Here is a 16,700-nt window from a genome sequence, read left to right on the forward strand (position 1 = left end):
CAATAGCCGTGGAAGCACTGCCAGCAGTCAGGGCCACCACTTGTGCCTCTAAGCAAGCCAAACTGAAAGCTAGCAAAACCCAGTCTCCACATCCCCCAGCAGCTGCTGCAGTCCTGGGGCCTAGGACAGCGCCTGTGGCTCTGGTGGAGAACCATCTCCTGTCCGCAGACAAGGCAAGTCCATCCTGCTACGTTTGCCATTGCTGAGCACTGGGTTCTCCCATCCCACCTAAAGGCTGTGCAGTGAATACAAATGCACTGAAACGGCTCAGTCCGAGCCCACAGAGAGCCATCTGGGGCCACTTTGTCTCCACCTGCAGAGTCCCAGTCCATGTGCTCATATATCGGAGTGCTCAGACGCAGTCCACGGTCTTGGGGTCCATTTGGATCCCTCAGAGCTGTTAGAAGTCAAGGTAGCCATGGCAGCAAGAACCTCCCACTTCCCCCTGGGTCTGGCCAGAACATCTGCCCTTCTCCCGTCAGGCTCACATGTCTGCGACCACCCGGGTAGATCATTTCAACCCTGCATTGCCAGAAGCTGCATGCCCTGAGAAAGCACCAGCTAGTACAAAATGCAGCAGTCCGTCTCCTCAGCCGCATGGGGTGCTGTGAAGACATTCCCCGATGCACCATGCTCTGCGCTGGCTACGCATTGAGCGCGCACTCCAGCTCTCTCTGCCCTGATACTCAAGGCCCTGCATGCGCCTGCCTCTGGAGGATCCAGTTCACAGTGGAACCCCCTCCTTGCACAGCATGTTGGCTCCTGTTGCAGAGCTGCTTGGGTGTGGCCTGGGAAGAATGGCCAGCTGGCTCGCTAGCTGTCCCCTCTGTGCCCATTCCTTGGCCTGTTGATCACAGCAGGGAAGGAGGTGACCCCATACCCTTCTGTCTCTGGAGACTGCTGATCAAATGGGACAGGCCCAGATGGAACTGACTGGTCTCCATCTGAGCCCAAGTTCACACTAGAAACTTCATAGAATCATAGAAGATCAGGGTTGGAAGGGACCTCAGGAGGTCATCTAGTACAACCCCCTGCTCAAAGCAGGACAGGTCCCCAACTAAATCATCCCAGCCAGGGCTTTGTCAAGCCTGACCTTAAAAACCTCTAAGGAAGGAGATTCCACCACCTCCCTAGGGAACCCATTCCAGTGTTTCACCACCCTCCTAGTGAAAAAGTTTTTCCTAATATCCAACCTAAACCTCTCCCACTGCAACTTGAGACCATTACTCCTCGTTCTGTCATCTGCTACCACTGAGAACAGTCTCGATCCATCCTCTTTGGAACCCCCTTTCAGGGAGTTGAAAGCAGCTATCAAATCCCCCCTCATTCTTCTCTTCTGCAGACTAAACAATCCCAGTTCCCTCAGCCTCTCCTCATAAGTCATGTGTTCCAGTCCCCTAATCATTTTTGTTGCCCTCCGCTGGATGTTTTCCAATTTTTCCACATCCTTCTTGTAGTGTGGGGCCCAAAACTGGACACAGTACTCCAGATGAGGCCTCACCAATGTCGAATAGAGGGGAACGATCACGTCCCTCGATCTGCTGGCAATGCCCCTACTTATACATCCCCAAATGCCATTGGCCTTCTTGGCAACAAGGGCACACTGTTGACTTACATCCAGCTTCTCGTCCACTGTACCCCCTAGGTCCTTTTCTGCAGAACTGCTGCCTAGCCATTTGGTCGCGAGTCTGTAGTGGTGCATGGGATTCTTCCGTCCTAAGTGCAGGACTCTGCACTTATCCTTGTTGAACCTCATCAGATTTCTTTTGGCCCAATCCTCTAATTTGTCTAGGGCCCTCTGTATCCTATCCCTGCCCTCCAGCGTATCTACCTCTCCTCCCAGTTTAGTGTCATCAACTTCGACGGTAGAGTAACACCAGTGTGGGGAGCGGGGGGAGTTATTTTACTTTCTGTAACGCTTCTCTACTGGCATAAACCCTAGTGTCAATGCAGCGATACTGGGCAAGGCACTTGGATGCTGCTATCGTTTATTTCACTTGGGATTGGTATAAGCTGTCCCAGCAAACCGCCTCTTTGCAGGTGTCAGCAGCATCTGCCCTGAGCAGGTTTGCTGGTTTAGCCATCCCAGCCAAGCTTTGCCAGAGAGAGCAGCCCTGGCGTTAGGGCCTGGCCCGGGGTTCTAGCGCTGGCAACTTCTGCTTTGCAGCTGCACATTGCCTCGGCAAATGGCTACCTGGAAGCTGCCGAGCTGCTGCTGGAACACAAGGCCAGCATGAGCGCGAAGGACAATGATGGGTGGGAGCCCCTCCATGCTGCCGCCTGCTGGGGGCAGGTGAGTACTTGTAGGCAGGTGAGAATGCACATCTAGCCCACTGGCTGAGGGGTGGGCAGCTGGTAACTCGGAGTGTTCCTACTGGGAATTTCCGACCCTAGAACATCCTCCCAGTGGTGGAGTACAGCGCCTCCTAGCGGCACAGCCACCTCAGCACTGGTCATGGACGGCATTCCCTTGCTGTCGGGCCTGCCAGCGTGCTTTCCGTAGGAATGTGCGGGGGCCAGGCATATGGAAGCGATGGCTACTGAGAGTGGGGTGCTGGGCACAGGGCCACCCCAACTCCTCCCGAAGGGCCCTGGGGTGTCAATGGGCAGGAGGGAGCTCAGGTGAAAGCCTGCTGTAAAGGATGGGTGGCCGCCTCCAGTTGCAGCTCAGCAGTCAGGAATCGGAACGTGCTGTGGATGGGGGAGGGGGTGGGCAGGGGGTGCTAGAAATCTCCCTCCTGCCGGGCACAGGGCATGCGGGTCCCACTTGTGAACTCCCCCCCCCACCCCCCAGGTCATTATGGCAGTGGGAGCCGACAGGCCCAGGACGCAGGAGGTTGCTGATCTGTAGAGGCTGCAGCGTCTCCGCTTCTGGCATACGCAGTTCCCAGCTGGGTGGTGATGGGGGCAGAGGGGCGTTTTCCTCTCAGCTCGGGGGCGGAGCAGGTTTGTGTGTTAGATTCTTCCTGCTTCGCTAAAGGCAACTTCCCTTGGTGCCTTCAGATCCATCTGGTGGAGCTGCTGGTGGCCCATGGAGCTGATCTCAATGGGAAGTCTGTGCTGGACGAGACGCCCTTGGGTGAGTCAAGCCGTTAGGAGAGTAGGGAATGGAGGAGGCTGGAGGGGTGCAAGGGAAGGGGAGAGACCGAGGGAGGCAGAGGCTGGTGGAGGTGGATGGGGAGGGGAGTGGAGCAGGGAGGTGATGGGGACAGTACGGACTTTCTGACTCTGCAAATCCTCCGAGGTGCCTTGTTGTGTTTCGTGTGGCAGGCTCCTCCCCAACCCAGCAGTGCATTCCGAGGACCCTGCAGCCACTCCTGCTGCCAATCCCACCTCATCCTGAACCCCCTGAAAGGCCTCAGACCCCTTTCTGTCCTCACCTCAAAGCCATGCTTTCCATTCGGGGATCAGCAGGGGTCCTTCCCAGCCCCACCTCCTTTTTCCGCCTCCACACCTGCTCCTCCAAACCCGCCCGGGAGAGTGAAAATGCCCCATTTCTCCCAGTCCTGCTGGGGCTTCCATCCTCCAGGGGCTCAGCAGCACAGAGCCCACCTGCCCCCTCGCCTAACCTCCAGTGCCTAGGGAGCCAGAGTCCCAAGCATGGGATTATGGTCCGCAAACATAATGCAAATGACCAATACACGCAGACAGCATATAAACGATCATGTGACACTGCCTAGCCAGGTAGCCTGAACAGGCTAACCCAAGCACAGTGTGTAGGGGGCAGGCGGTGGGGAAAGGCAGATACAACAGAGAGGTTGAGGCAGACTGGGCGTGGGGTATGCTGGAAGGCTGGGGCTTAGTTCTGATTCGGTTCTCTTTGTCGGCATGGTTAGGCTCTTGGGCTGGGGAGAAGAGGTGGGGTGTGAGGAGGATCGGGGGCAGGTGAGAGAGCAGAAAGAGGCTGGTGTTTGAGGAGCTCCTGCCGTCTGAAGACCCTTTCCCATCTCTCCCCACGTCATCTGCTCTCTGCCCCAAACGTTCCCCCCTTCCCTGGCATACTCCTCTTCCCTGCTTGCTCTGCTGGTGTGTACTCCTCTGTGAGCAGTGAGGTGGGCTGGCGGAGTGCAGGGGATGAGAAGGGCAGAGTGAGTGCTTTGAGGGGGGACCATCCCGGAGGCTGCGTGGCTCAGCGGTCAGTCAGGAGAGTGGAGGTAGCAGGGGAGCTGGAGAGGCAGGAATGCCTGAGAAGGGGGGTGGCAGCAGAGGAGATCCCAGTGGGCAGGGAGTGGATGATCCTTGCCGTGGCGGGATTGCAGAGCTGGGAAGGAGGGGCGCAGAGTGCATGCCTGGGGCTGGCTCTGCTCTGGAGCCACATGGCTGTTCACCCCCCGTCCCTCCCCCATGTGACCCTGGCAGACGTGTGCGGCGATGAGGAGGTCCGGGCCAAGCTGCTGGAGCTGAAGCACAAGCATGATGTCATCATGAAGTCTCACGACAAGCACAAGTCGCTGCTGCAGCGACGCACCTCCAGCGCTGGCAGCCGAGGGTAAGGCTGGGGGGGACCGCTACGGACAGCTGGCCTCCCTCGCAGGGGGAAGAGGCCACCCCAGAGCAGGACCCTCATTCCCAGGGGCCAGGCAGATCTGGGGAACTCAGCTGAGGCTTCCCGTCATCTGAGCTCCGGACCCTTCGCACCTTAGCCGCAGCTAGGCTCTGATGTCCCCTGCACCCACCGGCTTTGTGCCCAAACTGAACACACGATGGCGCTCTGCTGCCATCGGGGCTGCTGTTAATGGGCACCCAGGCACCACCCTCCCCCGCCAGCTGAGCAGGCTCCAGCAAAACCACGCCTTTTAAATGTGTAGAACGGCTTGAATATAATCTGTGCCCATCCCCTTCATCCGTAACCATGGAAAGATAAGTGATCAGGCCAGTGGCAGGATATCTCTGGGCCTGTCCGTGCACCATCCGCTCCGCTTTTCAGCACCAGCTGGAAATGAATGTCCCGCAGGCGTTTGCCCCCAACCGAATAGCAGCTGTGGAGAGGTCAGCCCCTGGCGTTCATCTGCCCGGCACTGGCTCACTCCCTGGCGGGAAGCACTCCCCTGTTTTCCAGCCATGCTGATCCTGCTCTCTGCTGTCCCCAGGAAGGTGGTGCGGCGGGTCAGTGTGACGGAGCGCACGAACCTGTATCGCAAGGAGCACGAGAAAGAGGCCATCGTCTGGCAGCAGGTGGAGCACCGGGAGAACGAGGCTGAGCTTGAGGACGAGGACAAGCAAACGGACGCTGAGCTCCAGCAGCACCTCTCCGTGAGTAGGGGCCTCGCCCTAGTGGGGACAGCCACGGCACCCCCACATTCCCTGCAGCCCCTTGGCACGCCGTGTTGGAGTGAGACGGCCGCGTTGCATGGTCCTGCCTGGCGCTGAGCATGTCTGTCTCCTGTCCCTCTTCTCAGCTCCAGGGAGAGGAGAGGTGGGTTCCCCCCTCACTGCTACTCCCACCCCGAATGGATGCTCAGGGCTCCTGCCTCCACCCAGCAGCAGCAGGCTCCGAGAGCCCTGGACAAGGCTCTTGGGTGCCCCATGTGGTTGGAACCGAGTATCACTGGCCTAAACCACCCGAGCACGTCCCAGGTCCTGCTCCCCTGGCAGCCCTTAGCACTTCCCTCCCAGCGCCCCATGTGCCCCCAGCAGCCCCAAGCCTGTGCTAGTGGGACCCCCCAATGGATTCCTGCAGGGCTCCAGGTGTCCAGATCGAAGGCTGAGTACTGTACTGTTCTCCTCCCCATCAGGGCGCCGAGGCAGAAGTGGCAGGTCCAGGGGTCTTGGTGGGAGACGAGCATCAGAATCTGGGACTGAGCCAGAGAAATGGAACTGCGGGCTCTTCTGCCCCTGGCCCCCCCAAACACCTCTACTCCAAGAGGCTGGACCGCAGCATCTCCTACCAGCTGGCCACCCAAGAGGAGCTGTCGGCCGACCTGTGCAAGGAGAAGTCCCACCACACGCTAGCGGACCTCAAACGCCAGCGGGCAGCAGCCAAGCTCCAGCGACACCATCCAGAGGACTATCCTCCCACCGAGGGTGAGGGCCCCCTCGCGCCTGGCCTCGCTGAGACCCTGCGCAGCAGCAGTCATCCCCGCCTGGACGTGGAGCAGAACTCTGTCTACTACACGGCAGCCAGTGGCGACCCACCTCTTCTGAAGCTGACGGCCCCGGCCGAGGAGACCCCCGCTGAGAAGAACAGATGCTGTAAGCTGATGTGAGGCGCTGGCAAGAGAAGGTGTTGGTGGGGTGTGTCCCCTCCCTGGCATTGACCGATGGCACCAATGCCCCAGGGGGCTGCCTCTGGAACGCTGCAGCAGCGTCGGTTCTGGGAGCTGGTTTATCTTACAGGGACTCATCCATGTTCCAGACCCAGACACCGATCAGTGGCCGGGATCCAAGCGCCCCGTCGTGGGCAGCAGGCTGGGAGCCAGAGGCCTGCCCAAATGGGAGCAGAATGCAATGACCTTCGTTGTCAGTACAGATTTGTGTCCTGGACTGTCTACGGCTCCCCGCATGCAATTTGCCAGCCCCTGCTTGGGTCAGCCCATAGCACGTTGCATGCTGGGAGCTGCAGTTGCAGAGGGCTGCATCTCTGTTGGACCTGGTGGCGTTGAATGTTGTGTAAAATGCTGGGCCACTTTTGGTCAGTTGGAGGGTCCCTCCCAGGGTGTCTGTCTGTCTGTCTGGGGTCTGCGTGTGGTTCGCAGGAAGGAGTGGAAAACCTATGGGAGCCCTCAGAGCACAGTGTATACCACGCATACAGCACTGGGGGGCGAGGGGATGTCCCCATGCTTACCTGACACGAAGGCAAACGGCTGCAATGGGGTGAGAACGTTTCTCTTTACACAGAGTTTGTAGCCCAGCAGTCCCATCCTAGGCCTGGGCTGCACACGAGCTGTCCTGGTTTAACAAACGTGCATTTCAAACAGGATGGAAAGCCGTGTAGGTCCCCATGCACGCCCTTTGTGGTGGCTTACAACTGGCTTAGATCACACTCACTGGCTTGGATTCACTAAAGGAAGCGCTGGACTGCGCTTGGCCGTGCGCTGGAACAAGGCCGTCGGCTGTAATTCCCATCTTTTCTTCCAGCGGCGTTAAACTGAACTCTGAATTCAGCGCGGCCATACGCAGCCTTGCACTGAAACAGCCAAAGGTGCGGATGGATGCTGAGTTCACCACATCAGTGCAAGTCTGATGTGGGTCCGCCCCAAACAACGTGGATAGAAGCTCGTTGTAAACCAGTATGTGTCCACATTGCACAGTGGGTTTGTGTGGGTTTAACTACATTAATCTGAACCCCTGTGCCCCCATGGTACACCACACCATGGTGCTGTGTGCCCTCCCCTCCCCCCCAGAGGACACCTGGTGTGGGGCTGTGTGCCCAGCCCCTTGTGAGCTCCTGCTCTCAGCAGTAAAATCACTTCAGCAAAGCACCTCACCCCAGGCCAAGCACAGCCTCTTGTGCTGGCTGATCTCCCCAGGAAACACGGCCTGCGAGCGGGACATGGGAGCTGGTTTCTGGACCCACAGTCCTTTGGGGCCTTGGCCAAGCCATGGCGCTTCCCAGGGCTCAGCGTCTGCATCTGCCAGAGCGGGAGCTGTGGAGGCTGATGAATCTGTAATGGTCTCTAGCCGCCCCGTGCCTGGGCCCTCGGAGCAGCGCTCGAAATGGGAGCAGTCTTGGACAGCGCCTCCTGCTCCCCATTGCTTACACGGGGCTCGACCAGGGCATGCCGATGGCACCCTTCTCTTCTCCCGTTCTCTGCAGAAACGCCGGCCCACCGCGTGTCCCCTCCCTGCGCAGGTGAGACATGTTTTTGTCCTCCTGCTGCATGAGGCTCCCAGGAGCCTTATGTTGAACCCCGCACCTCCACCCGAGGGCAGCACTGGTAGCATCTCAGGCGTCCGAGGGCTACCCCAGCTTCTCGCCCATTGAGGGGTGCCCTCAGGGGCCCAGGCCCAGTGTGCCAACTCCCAGGTGAGCTCAGCAAAGCCCCTTTGGCCTGCTGCGGAGGGTGGCATGCTGGAACCTGGAGGCCTGTCCCTCTCTATTAATGACTGGGGGGGCTATGGCAGACTTCCGTTGACGTAGGGCCTCAGACTCTGCCTTCTCGGCCTGCCATGCTGTTGCTCCGGCGCCGGGCTCTACGATTAGAACTTCAGGAGGCGGGTGGAGTGGAAGTGGAAGAGCTTCAGCTAGAAATGTTCTCGCCTTTCAGCCGCAATCAGGAGCATGCCGCTCTCTGGGATCCAGCTGGCTGGGGGGTGGCGTCCCTCTGGGGGGTGGCTCTCGTGGCTTGCAATAGCTTATCCCCTAGATGGGATTGTCCCCGCTCGCTTATTCCTCTCTGCCCCGTTGCATCCAGCTGTGGCTATTCAAACCCACGTGCTAGGCCTCTCGTCCCTCTGTTCTTCACCACCCCTCACGGCCTGCGAAGCATCAGCCAGCCCCATCTCCCCAGCCGAAGATCAGCCCTAGCAAGGGCCCAGCTGGATGTAATGCTGCCCACTGGCTGGGGGAAAGCAGGAACCTCACCTTTGAATCCTCTGGGGAACCCCCTTCAGCTCTGACCCTCCAGCTTGGAGAGAGCATCTCTAGGCTGAACTTGTACTGACCGCGGGGCCAGTGCAATCTTTCCTCCCATGGTGGTTCTGCTCCAAGAGCCTCCTGCCTGCCCCTGGGAGAATACAACTGTAGGGAGCTCTGGGCCTCTGCTAGGCTCTGGGGCTTGTGCTCGCCAGCGATGGCGGCTGGCGTAAAATCCCCTGCCGGGACCGGACTCTGCACGGTGTGTTTGTACACGGTGTGTTTGTTCGTTTTGTATGGAGCACTCTCCTTTGATCACAAAGTCCATTTCCAAGGAGTCCTGTAGCCTTGGTTCCAGCCCAGTCGAGCTGCCCGCCGGCGGGTTCGGAGGTGCTGATTTTATACTTTATTTGGCACAATCTTTCTTGATCTCTCCAGGTTTTGATTTGTAGCTCCTGTTGTCTCTTTATTTCCTGTCCACAATAAACCAGCATTGGAGCAGTGAGCAGCCCTTGTGCTTGGGCCCAAATGTGTCCCTTGCCCCATCAGGACTAACCGCCTCCACCCCCTGAAAGAAATGAGTTAGACAGAGCTGGGCTGCCCCTCCCTGGACCCAGGCAATGCAAGGATCCACTGCTGGGTGTTCTGCCACCCCAGCTCAGGGTGTGTCTCTGCACGGGGGATGGGCCTTCAGGATCCACACCCCTGAGCAATTGGGCTGCAGAGTGGGGCTCACCTTAGCGGTGGGTGCTGTCACTGGCAGCCATTAACCCTTAGCACCCTGGCACCCAGGAGTATTGGGATTCCTAACACTCAGCCTTCCAGAGTAGCCTGAAAACGCCCCAGTCCTGCTCCTGTCTCTGCCTGAGAGGCAGGGAGGCCTGGGTTCCAGATGTTCCCATTCACTGCGTCTGGGTGGGGCTGGGACAGAGTGTTCTGCTAACAAGATGGTCTCACAGGCATGGTCGTTAGGAGGGAAGAAGGGTCTAGTGGTCACAGCAGGACATGGATCCAGGACCCTGGGTTCTCCTTTGAGTGTACTCTGCGTATTCCGGCTCAGGGAGAGGTAGAACTCGAGCCAGCAGACGCGCCTCACTCACCCTTTCTTCAGTGACGGTCGCCCATGCCAGGGTGAGGGTTTCAAGGAGGGTCGCACGCCAGCTGCCTCCATTCCCTCGAACCACGTGTTGGGTGAAGCTCGGGGATCTTTCAGCTCCGTGATTAGGTGGCAGAGCAATCAGCTTGTCTACGAAGTCAAACGCAGGGTGGTTCAGGTGGTGATTTACAATCCGATGGCATCCTGCTCTCAGAACAAGCAAGGGGGGACTCGTTCTTTACGGTTACACCTGGAGCAAAGAGCCTTTGGAGCTGGCTTATCGGTTACAAGGTTCATCCAGTAGCAATCCATGTAGCGGGGAGAAAACTGTCTGAGTTGGTCAGTATGGCAGATGCACAAGTGATCTTTGAAGGACGAAACAGTAAAACACCTCTTCAGTTTAGGGGCCCCTCTGACAACACATCCCATGTGGCCAGTAGCAACAGACGTGTCAGAAATTTTGCTTGAGAGCAGGCAGAGCCAGGGAATCGCTATCAAATGCCTTTCGAATGCACTGAGGTCAGGGCTTCCCCCATTTCCCCTCATTCAGAAAGTGATAAAGAAGAGAAGCCACAGTAATTTTAATAGCACCAGCATGGCCCAGGTAATGGTATCCGCCCTTAACTCACCTGTCCAGAGGGCTAATGGAGCCTCTGCCACTGGCCTGGACTTGTAGCAACCACAGGGGCTGGTTTCTTACTCAGATCTACACTCTCCATTTAATTACAGTGGGCATGTTTGAAGAAAAGTGGTTCATTCAAGGTGCAAAATGTGCTGTTGCATTCTAGGAACGTGTCCACATGGAAGCATCATTGTCACAAATGGAAAAGATTTTTATTGTGGGTTCCCATGTATGGTATAGAGCCAGGTGCTGCACCACTTAGTTCCATTTTAATGTTTATGGTACCAAAAGGAAACAGATCGTTCACTGTCTTCAGGAAAGGGTCCTCTCTCAGCCATATCAGCGTATTGGGTACGAGGGGGCGGGGTGTGCGCGCACGCAAATTAATTTTATTAATGATGGAGTTAAAAGGTTCCTAAAGAGCCTAAATAATTTGTACCCTCCACTAAAACTCACTATGCCAGCTTGGGATTTACCCATAGAGCTCTCACAATTGATGGACGCCCCCTCCCGCCCCCCTTTGAGGGTGTAGGAAGCTGTAATTTATTTCATTTGTCTACTAAGACAGTGTTTTAAGAGCCCTCACCTCCGCCAGGTGTACATACATTAATGGCTGATCCGCACATCACAGGTTTTCATAAAAACAAGGTAATTCTCCGTATACACTCCCAACGTTTTTAACGAAAGTGATCGATTTTCCTATAAACCAGTTTACCTTTTTACTGGTTTTTCCCCCAAGCCCCCTTCTCAGGCTGGAGAGGCTGTTACATGCTCTGGACGTTAGAGGCATTTTAGCCTTTATCTAGACAGGACGGAACAATTCAGACAGTCCCCAAACTTGTTTATTGCTTATAAAAGAAAGAACAAGGGAAAAGCTGTTTCTGTACAAACCCTGTCACCGTGGGTCAGACCGTTTTAAAGTCGTTTATTAATTGAAAGGGTCGGCCCTTCCTCGGGGGGTCAGGCCACTAGATCAAGGGCAACTTCTGGGGCTTTTTCTAAACACTGCGCACTCCCATCTGTAACCTAGGTCTGAGGCAAGATTGGGCAGGGCAGCCCTGCAGGCCTTATTTCATTAGGACCCCGTGGTCCCATCAGCCTGGACCCGAGTACTGCCTGTTAATCTAGCCCATGAGTGGGAAAGGGCAGAGGACACTCAAAGGAGAAACAAAGGTTGCTTGCCTGTCACCGGAGTTCTTTGAGACGGACTCTCCGCCTGCCATGCCCCTCGACCGCGGAGTCCTACTGACCAAAGGGGTTGGGGGTCACAGGGGAGGGAACTGAGGTGGCTGCAGCACCATGCCAGGGTTTATGCGCTTGCCCTGGGACGTTTGAGGGGCGAGGGAGGCGGGTGAGAGCCTATTCAGGTGGCACCTGTTGGCGCATCCTATGAGTGTGGCCATGCAGCGGCTGTCTCCCAGATCCTTGGTTACAGGTAAGTAACCTTCATTGCTCTGCCTGGCTCTGCCCCACCTCACTCTTTGCCCGTGGTCCTGTCACTTCCCCTCTCTGTGCCTCAGTTTCCATTGGAACGTGGGAGTCTGCGGGAATGAACGTTTGAGGCTGAAGTGTTACCAGTGACGTATTGAATGAGACGCTCTAGCCCATGATGCGCTGAGCCCCTGAGGAGCCGACTGTCTTTCCCCGAGCCCCGTCCTGCTGCTGCCCCATTTCTAGCAGAGGCAGGGGCCATGGGAAGGCAGCGCTGCTGGCTCCCAGCCCCTTCCGCGCTCTGCACACCGTGGGGAACTGGCAGCCACCTCTCCGGGTCCAGGGGATTTCTGAGCCATTCCTGCAGTGTCCTGCTCCATTGTTCGTCCCTATGGATCTCCACTCCCCTTGGGTCAGCCTGGCCAGATCACGGGGGAGGGGGAGGTGTGATGGCAGGAGGGTTCCTTGGGGGCTGCTTGGGCAGTGAGCTACTATCACCCCACTCCCACCTGCTAGCACTGGGAGTGGGACTGCCCTATTGCTGGCATGGGACCCTAGAGCAGCTGCTGGGGTGGGGGGTGATCACCAGAGAGTCTGAATTCATTGGAGCTTCTCTCTTCCCCTTTGTCAATCTTGTTCCCCTGCTCTAGTTCTCCCCAGCCCCCATCCTTGCGTGTGAACCTGGCTGGGGCTGGAATTAGGGAAAGGCAGCCAGGTAGTGGGAGGGAGTTAAGGTGGGGGAGGGGGTTGTGCCCTGGGGAAGGGGGTTGGGGTGGGGGTGCCAGGTAGTGGGAGGGAGTTAGGGTGGGGGAGGGGGTTCTGAGTGGGGGTTGGGGTGCAGGAGGAGGTTCCGACCAGGGGTTGGGGTGGGGCTGTGGGGTCTGGGAGGGAGTTAGGGTGCAGGAGGAGGTTCCGACCAGGGGTTGGGGTGGGGCTGTGGGGTCTGGGAGGGAGTTAGGGTGCAGGAGGAGGTTCCGACCAGGGGTTGGGGAGGGGCTGTGGGGTCTGGGAGGGAGTTAGGGTGCAGGAGGAGGTTCCGACCAGGGGTTGGGGAGGGGCTGTGGGGTCTGGGAGGGAGTTAGGGTGCAAGAGGAGGTTCCGACCAGGGGTTGGGGAGGGGCTGTGGGGTCTGGGAGGGAGTTAGGGTGCAGGAGGAGGTTCCGACCAGGGGTTGGGGTGGGGCTGTGGGGTCTGGGAGGGAGTTAGGGTGCAGGAGGAGGTTCCGACCAGGGGTTGGGGAGGGGCTGTGGGGTCTGGGAGGGAGTTAGGGTGCAGGACGGGGTTCCGACCTGGGGCAGGGGGTTCGGGGTGCGGGCTCCAGCCGGTCGGGCACTTACTTTAGGCAGCTCCCGGTTAGCGGCACAGCGGGGCTAAGGCAGGCTCCCTGCCTGCCCTGGCTCCGCGCTGCTCCTGGAAGTGGTTGGCATGTCTGGCCCCTAGGTGGAGAGGCCAGGCGGCTCTACGTGGCGCATGTTGCCAGCGCCTGCGGGCACTGCCCCCGCAGCTCCCATTGGCCGTGGTTCCTGGCCGATGGGAGCTGCAGAGCCCACACTGGGGGTGAGGACAGCACACGGAGCTTCCCGGATCCCCCTGCACCTAGGGGCCCGACATGGCGGCTGCTTCCTGGGAGCTGTGCGGAGCCAGGGCAGGCAAGGAGCCTGCCTTCGCCCTGCTGCCCCGCCAACTGGACTTTTAGCAGCCCTGTCAGCAGTGCTGAGCGGAGCCGCCAGGGTCCCTTTTCGACCAGGCGTTCTAGTCAAAAACCGGACACCTGGCAACCCTACCCCAGATCAGTGGCCGCTTTTGAACTGGAACGTAGGACTCTGCCCTGGATTGGCCCTCAGAGGAGCTGCCTGTGAGCGAGAGAGAGCCAGGGCAAGCGCCCCTTCCCGAGTCCTGGGGTGGGGGCAGCCTTCACCCTACATCTGTGCCTGCAGGTCGGTGGGGCATGTGGCTCGGCCAGCATTAGCCCTGCTGAGGACAGTGTGCCCCAAAGCCCTGGGATGGTGGTGCTGCCCAGGCCCAGTGCATCCCACATGGGGCTCGCAGAAGAAGAGGCTGGTGTCCCATGTGCCCAATGGGGGCGGAGGGTCTGACTCCAGGGCTTCGCTCTGGCTGTGGGGGCTGGTTTGGGTTTGCCAGGATCCCCCTGCCCCCAAAGCTGCGTGCATGGGGGGAGGGATGGGGCTGGCGCTGCCCTTTGGCTCTGTGCCCTGGGCCAGCTTTCATCCTCTGGCCCATGGCCGGCAGCCTGGGAGAGCCAGGATACTGCTGTGGGGGTCCAGGGAGGTTGTTGGGATTCTGCCCTAGAGCAAGTCCTGCCCACAGAAACCCTCTCTAATCCTAAGGCCCTGCCACCCCCTTCTGATCCCTGCAACCCCAGGAAACCTCCCTCTGATCCTGGCACCCTGTCCCTCATCCCGGAAACCCCCCTCTAATCCCCGTACCCTGCTCCATTGCCCTTCCCTTTCCCCGGACGTGTGTGTGGAGCAGGCTGGTTTCTCCTGCAGCCCTCTGAGAGGGGCCATGTCCAATGGCGGCTGATGCCCTTTGGGCCCTCGGGTTGGGGAGGAGCCAAGCTGCCCTTCTCGCTTGGCCCCCGTTTCAGGCCCCTGTCCCCCACTTCCCTACAGGGCAGAGAAGGGTGAACACTGGGTTGTTGCTCCCCCAGTGCCCTGCAGTGCGCTGGGCTGGGGCCAGCCTGGTCCAGGGCCTTGGGCTCCTATGACGTGCTGGGCTCTGGGGGCTCTGCAGGGCCCGGAGGGGGCTGGACCCCCTCCGGGGGTGAGACTAAACCCTTCGTTGTGGCCTGCCCTTGGCACGGGACCCTGGGCGGCTCTGCCCGTCTGCGCGGGTGGGCTCGGAGGGGCTGCCTGCGTCAGGGGCCTGCAGCAGTCAGACACTGATCCCTGGCACAGGGCAGGCTGGCACCCGGGCCCCGTCCTGCCGCACCTGCCCCGGGCCCCCGTCCTGCCCTGCTCAGGTGGGCATTGGAGGGGGCTGTGGGGCTGGCAGGGCTCGCCGGGGTCGGCGAGTTCAGCGGTTGCTCCTGCAGGCCGATCCGTGCCACAGCCCGGGGGCAGAGGACGGCGGGGGTGGAGCGATGTGGTGCCCGGCACCGGCAGGGCTTATCTCCTGCCTGAGCGGGTCTGTCCCTTGGCCAGTTCAAACTCCACCGGCGCCGTGGCACCTTGCCCCCCAGGGAGCGAGGGGGAGGGGCGGGATTCCAGGATTCTGCTCTCGTTGGGGGTGGGGGGGGGGTGTGCGTGGTCCCTCCCCACGCTGCCAAGAGAGAGCGAAAGCAGCGTCACGCTGCACCCGCTCTGCGGTATCACCCCACCCGTGGTCAGGGGCAGGGTCCCCTCTCGCTGTCCCTGGTTCTTGGAGGATGGGCCCAGTCTCTGTGCCCCGCCCCCAGCCCAAACTGGCCTTGTGACTCCAGTTGCCCTGCGCGGAGGGGGCGCTGTCCTGGCACGGTGCCCGTCCCCCGGCCTTGCTGAGGGCATGGCCAGGGCTCGGGAAGTGGCATCCCTGAGCCCAGCTGTTGCCAGAGCCCTTTGGAACAGGGCATGAAGGTTGTGGGTGGGGGAGCTGATACCTTCCCTTGTCACCCCCAAACTTTGCCCTCCAGGGGAATTGCCCCAGACTTTCTGCGAGGGGTGTCCCCCAGCCCCTAGCACAGACCCTCCATCCCAGGGCAGAGGGCATCTCAGCCAGGCCTGGGGGAGTCCTCGCAACTGGTGATACGGCCCTTCCAGACATCTGGGGGCTCTGATCAGCTGCACCCCTCACCCCACCATTAACCCTGTCACTGCCATGCAGCCCCCTGGCTCCCTGGTGGACATGGTTTAAAGCAGGTCTGGCACTCCAGCCCAAAGGACAGGGGTGCCCAACTGCACCCAGGTGGCTGGAGGGGTGTGGGGGAGGGGCATTGCACCTCCATTGCCCCCTCAGGGTGAGGGCCAAGGGTATCTGTGTGGGGAGGGAACTGGCATGAGGGGGCCCTGGGGGCTGGGCAGAGGCACCCAGTGCTGGGCTGGCAGGGAGGGGTGTGGAGGGATGGCTGGTAGGGGGGCGGTCTGGGGGAGGGTAGGTAGGTCACTGGAATGGCCTCTGGGGATAGGAAGAGCTGGGGGGAGGAGCTGCTGGGGGCTGGGCTCCTGGGAGCTGAATCTCCCCACCTCACCTGTTGATATCTGAGCAGGGCCCCAGGCGCTCCCCCCCCCCCCCCCCCCCCGACGAGTGCCCCACTGACTGCTCCAGCTGTCGGCTGTGGGGCTAGCCTGACAGTTGGGCTGGGATGGCCCCAGCCGGACCAAGGGACAAGCCAGACCTGACTCCTCGTGGCATGTGGCTGGCAGCAGATCCCCTGCCGGGGGGCAGGGAGGAGAGGGCAGCAGTGGGTCAGGCAAGGGGGTGCCCAGAAGGGGTTCACCTACCGGGGCTGATGGTCACCAGGCAGCTCCAGGCTGTAACAGCCCCGACCCCCGGCCAGGTGGTCCTTGTGTGGGTGGGTCCCAGCACAGACCCCCTGGGATGGGCGTGGTGCAAAGAGCCAACTCAGCTAGCCCTGACTGGCAGAAAGGCTGGGTACAGGCTGGCCCATGGAGCCTGGGTGCCCCTCTCCCTCCAGGTATGTCTGGCAATTGGAGATGAGTTCCCTGCTGCCCCGCCCCCGGAGTTGCGCCCACCCCCAGGCACAGGACAAGGCCCCAACAGTGGGGCTGCCCCTCCACAGCGCTGGATCCCAGAGACCACCACAGCCAGCTGCAGGGACGGGCTCGCAGCCACTAGCCCCACAGGCAAGAGGGCACCGTGGCTCCGTGCATGGGACAAGCAGCCCTCCTGGGGGAGGCAGGGCTATCCTCCACTAGACGGGGAAACTGAGATAGAGATTGGGCAGGGCCTGTGTCCCAGAGGGCAGGTGCTGGGCACTTGTGAATGTCGGCCCCTATAAGGGGTCTCAGCTCATGCACCCAGCCCCCCAAAAAACAGCACGCACAGAATGACTGGAATCCAGTGGCCCAAGGCTGCGT

General features: G+C 59.8%; 1 protein-coding gene across 2 annotated transcripts in view; it reads left to right on the forward strand.

The window, feature by feature from the left end:
• The window catches only part of PPP1R16A (protein phosphatase 1 regulatory subunit 16A), a 77,714-nt gene extending 68,694 nt beyond the window's left edge, over window positions 1–9,020 (forward strand). For both annotated transcript variants that reach the window (XM_077809686.1, XM_077809685.1), the window contains 5 exons: window positions 2,168–2,293; window positions 3,004–3,079; window positions 4,360–4,489; window positions 5,091–5,253; window positions 5,736–9,020. In XM_077809686.1, the coding sequence (XP_077665812.1) occupies window positions 2,168–2,293; window positions 3,004–3,079; window positions 4,360–4,489; window positions 5,091–5,253; window positions 5,736–6,206 (966 nt within the window). In that variant the 3' untranslated portion in view covers window positions 6,207–9,020. The remainder of the gene's footprint in view (window positions 1–2,167; window positions 2,294–3,003; window positions 3,080–4,359; window positions 4,490–5,090; window positions 5,254–5,735) is intronic.
• The last annotated feature ends 7,680 nt before the right edge of the window (window positions 9,021–16,700 follow it).

This window comes from Eretmochelys imbricata, chromosome 2 (genome assembly GCF_965152235.1).
Source record: "Eretmochelys imbricata isolate rEreImb1 chromosome 2, rEreImb1.hap1, whole genome shotgun sequence".
NCBI lineage: Eukaryota > Metazoa > Chordata > Testudines > Cheloniidae > Eretmochelys > Eretmochelys imbricata.